This window comes from Chenopodium album, chromosome 1 (assembly GCF_948465745.1).
Source record: "Chenopodium album chromosome 1, dcCheAlbu1.1, whole genome shotgun sequence".
NCBI lineage: Eukaryota > Viridiplantae > Streptophyta > Magnoliopsida > Caryophyllales > Amaranthaceae > Chenopodium > Chenopodium album.
In genome coordinates, this window is record NC_137834.1 from 13,354,925 (window position 1) to 13,358,562 (window position 3,638).

The window sequence follows — 3,638 nt, forward strand, 5'->3', positions numbered from 1 at the left end:
CTAGTTGCTTTATCATTCTCTCTCACTCTCTCTCCTCTCCTTAATATGTGTGTCTAAATTAAACATGTCAACTAAATAGAAACGGAGGAAGTAATAAAATTAAAGTAAAAGGGGACCTTTTAATTAGGAGGGCAAGTTCATACATTCATATCCAAAAGAGAGCGTTACTGTTAGAGGACCAACTCAATCAAAAGCTTAAACTGATGGTTGAGGCCTAGGAATATGTTATATATACTCTATCACTCCCCCTCACATGAAAGGCCCTTTGGGCTTGAAATGTGGATGCAGCACATTCCCTTTCATACCCGGCGTGAATTAATTCCACTTTAAAGGAGGGGTGGATGAGATTTGAATCTGTGACCTCTATGTCACGTTGGCTCCGATACCATGTTAGAGGATCATCTCAACCAAAAGCTAAAGCTGATGGTTAAGCCCCAGGAATATGTTATATACTCTATCAGTTACCTAGTAAAAGGAGTGTGTTGTTTAATGATTCACTTTTTATTTTATTTTATTTTATTTATTTATATTTATTTTTAGCAAGTGCTTGAATACATAATTCAATAAGACATGTTCATCATTTTCATAAGACACTTAGACACATAATTTAAGCTGAAAATTTAAAAATAACTTACTTAGGACATCAATGCGTGCTCCGCAGGTATTTCGTGGAAAGAACATATTATACAAGTATACAGAATATACAGTTGTAATGCAAAGAACATACTATTAAAATGTAATGAACATATACTTAGAGTAAAAAAGAATATATTTACACCAAAAAAGAGTGAAAAGAACAGTATAATGTACTTTTATTCGTGACATAATGTTCATTGCTTAGTGTCAAATATTTTGAATTTTGTCTTTAAATTATGGTGGCCTGGTGGGTAACTAGGTATATATAAAGTTCATTACATAATATTGTCATGTTCTTTAGACATAAAAAAAAGAAGATAAAACTGGATGTTCTTTACAAAATAACTATGTATTCTTCACAAACAATTGTATGCTTTTTACAAAACATCTACATGTTTCTTCCACGTTTTTTGTCTGTACCAAATATGGTACAGTCGCCTATAGCTTAAAATTTTCACATTTAATTACAGAGTATATATACTTCCTCCGTTTTTATTTTATTGCACCATTAGGACTTTTACACTATCCAATTAATCTTCTTTGACCATCATTTGTGATTTATTCATTAGGAAAAATATAGTCACGTGGGATCTAGCTATATTCGTCTCGAAATTCACTTTTCAAATATCAAATTTTTATAATTTTTACAAAAATATAAATGAATATATTAATAGCTAAAGTAACGTATTGACAAGCGTGAAATCTCTCATGGTACAATAAAAAAAGAACGGATGAAGTATATAATATGCTAGTGTTCATTTTGAACAACCATATTCATGCTTCAATTGTATCAATTGTCTTTCAAATATCTTACGCTGTATATATTTATAAAGTGTACATAATTTAATTTATTACAATATTAGTTTGGTGTACTAGTGTCCTCTATGTTTTGTGTGACATTGTATCATGCCTTTTTTTTTTTCCACCCCTTTCTGTATCCATTCTTTTGCGGCTTAATTGTTAATTTGTTAAAGCTCAACAATAATCATGAATGGACACTTTGCTATTTCAAAACGCAATTCTTCATTTGAATATGAGGTACTACAGCAGTCCCAAATGTGGGAAATTGAAAGAAAAATGTTCCTAAGCTAAATTTGAATATAAGACACAACTCTAGAAAGTAATCAATAAAGAATCCCTAAAATGAATACTCGTAAAATAATACGCTAGCCTAGCTTTCGAAATAGGCCAACCTAACTCATCTTCGAATGATAAATAATTTTTAATACTCCGTAACACGTAGTTACAAAAGTACTCTAGGTATCAATTCGCTCTGTGTTTCTCAATTTTCCTTTGAAGATCTTCTGTCTTTGCGCCAGCAACCTTATCGATCTGTTTTCCATTCTTCATGAACAAGAATGTTGGCATTGTTTGTATTCCATACTCACACGATACATTCTGTTTACATTCATTCAATAGAATAAGTTAGCAAAGTGTACAAATAAATAAAGGAAAGCTTTTTATGTTTGCAAGATTAAGCATGAAAAATATGTACAAGTTTGCTAAGAAAAGGGGGTCTAAGCTAAGGGTCTTACAAATAATTCATCCACGTCAATCTTGACCAATTCGACATTGTTGTACTTAGCAGCAAATTCTTTGATAGTCGGCTCCATGGACCGGCAAGGTCCACACCATTTAGCCGTGAAGTATACCACAACCTTAAAACAATGAAGCAAAAAGTTAGAATCCCATATACACAAAATAGTTATTGTACTATCTACATCTAGATATAGTTGTCACATTATTATTACGAATATTCACTAACCAGCTTGTCGGACTGCTTAGAAGCTTGAAGATATTCTTTCCATTTGGTGGATGAGTGGAAAGAAATGATCTCCTTCGACGTGGTGGCTATCGAATGTAAAGCAGAACCAGAACCAGAACCAGCAGCAACAGATGAATTATTGGTAGCAGGAAAAGAGGATTGAGCAAAACTATTGTTAGAGGACAGATTATAATGAGTTGCAGGAACTGCAGCATAAGGAGCATAATGATCAGGTGTTTTCCTGAATTCTCCGAAGTTGTTAGACCAGTGATTCGCAGAGTGCCGATGGTTATCAGCAGCAGAAAATGAAACAGGAGATGCAACTGCAGTTCTAACAGGTCCTCTGTTTTCTCTAAAGGAATACATTTCTAGTTCTGTTTTTAGTCTTTCGATTGTTGATCAATAAAAAGACAAATTGTAAGTACTAGTAATGTAATAATAGATTGCTCTAGATTTTGGTTTGATTTGGGTAAAATGTTGTGCAGATGGGGTTTTTATAGCTGAAATTTTGCAGCATATAACTTACCTTTTTTGCTTTATTTATATTCTTATTCCATATTGTTCCTAAACTTCATATTGTTCCAGTTGTGCTTGTTGCGCGTTTTAAGTTGATTCCCTCGTTTAAAAGACGGGAATACTTCATATTAATTGACAGGAAAAAAGTTAGAAAACTCGTGAATCTAATATATGATCCATATGATCTATGTGTATGTAATAAACCTTTAATTAGAATCAGTGAATTGGCCTGAATTTTCATAATGTAGGGCTAAAGAGGGGAGGAAAGATTCTTTGCTAGATAATTTTGTTGAATGATAACTTATTTTAGAATTAAAAGATAAATCAATATCAAATAAACATAGGCCCCATTCTTTAGAGCTGCTCTGCTCTACTTTGCTTTGCTCTGCTCTGCTGAGCTCTGCTCCACTCAAAAGAAACAACAACAACAACAACAACAACAATAATAATAATAATAACAATATAATAATAATAATAATAATAATAATAATAATAATAATAACAATAGTAATAACAATAGTAATAATGATAGTAATAGTAATAATAATAATAATAATAATAATAATAATAATAGTAATAATAATAATAGTAGTAGTAGTAGTAGTAGTAGTAGTAGTAGTAGTAACAACAACATTAATAATAATAACATTAATAATAGTATTAATAATAATGTTGAAATATGCTCTGCTCTGCTCTGCTATGCTATCCTGAAATCTGGTCT

At 31.6% G+C, this 3,638-nt stretch overlaps 1 protein-coding gene across 1 annotated transcript; it reads right to left on the reverse strand.

The window, feature by feature from the left end:
- Positions 1-1,633: 1,633 nt before the first annotated feature.
- Positions 1,634-2,800, reverse strand: LOC145565011 (thioredoxin H1-like). Its single transcript, XM_081625152.1, has 3 exons — positions 2,402-2,800; positions 2,172-2,294; positions 1,634-2,034 (listed from the first exon to the last, which is right to left on the reverse strand). The coding sequence occupies exons 1-3, from the start codon at positions 2,765-2,767 to the stop codon at positions 1,900-1,902; spliced, it is 624 nt and encodes a 207-aa protein (XP_081481278.1). The 5' UTR covers positions 2,768-2,800; the 3' UTR covers positions 1,634-1,899.
- Between the last annotated feature and the right edge of the window lie 838 nt (positions 2,801-3,638).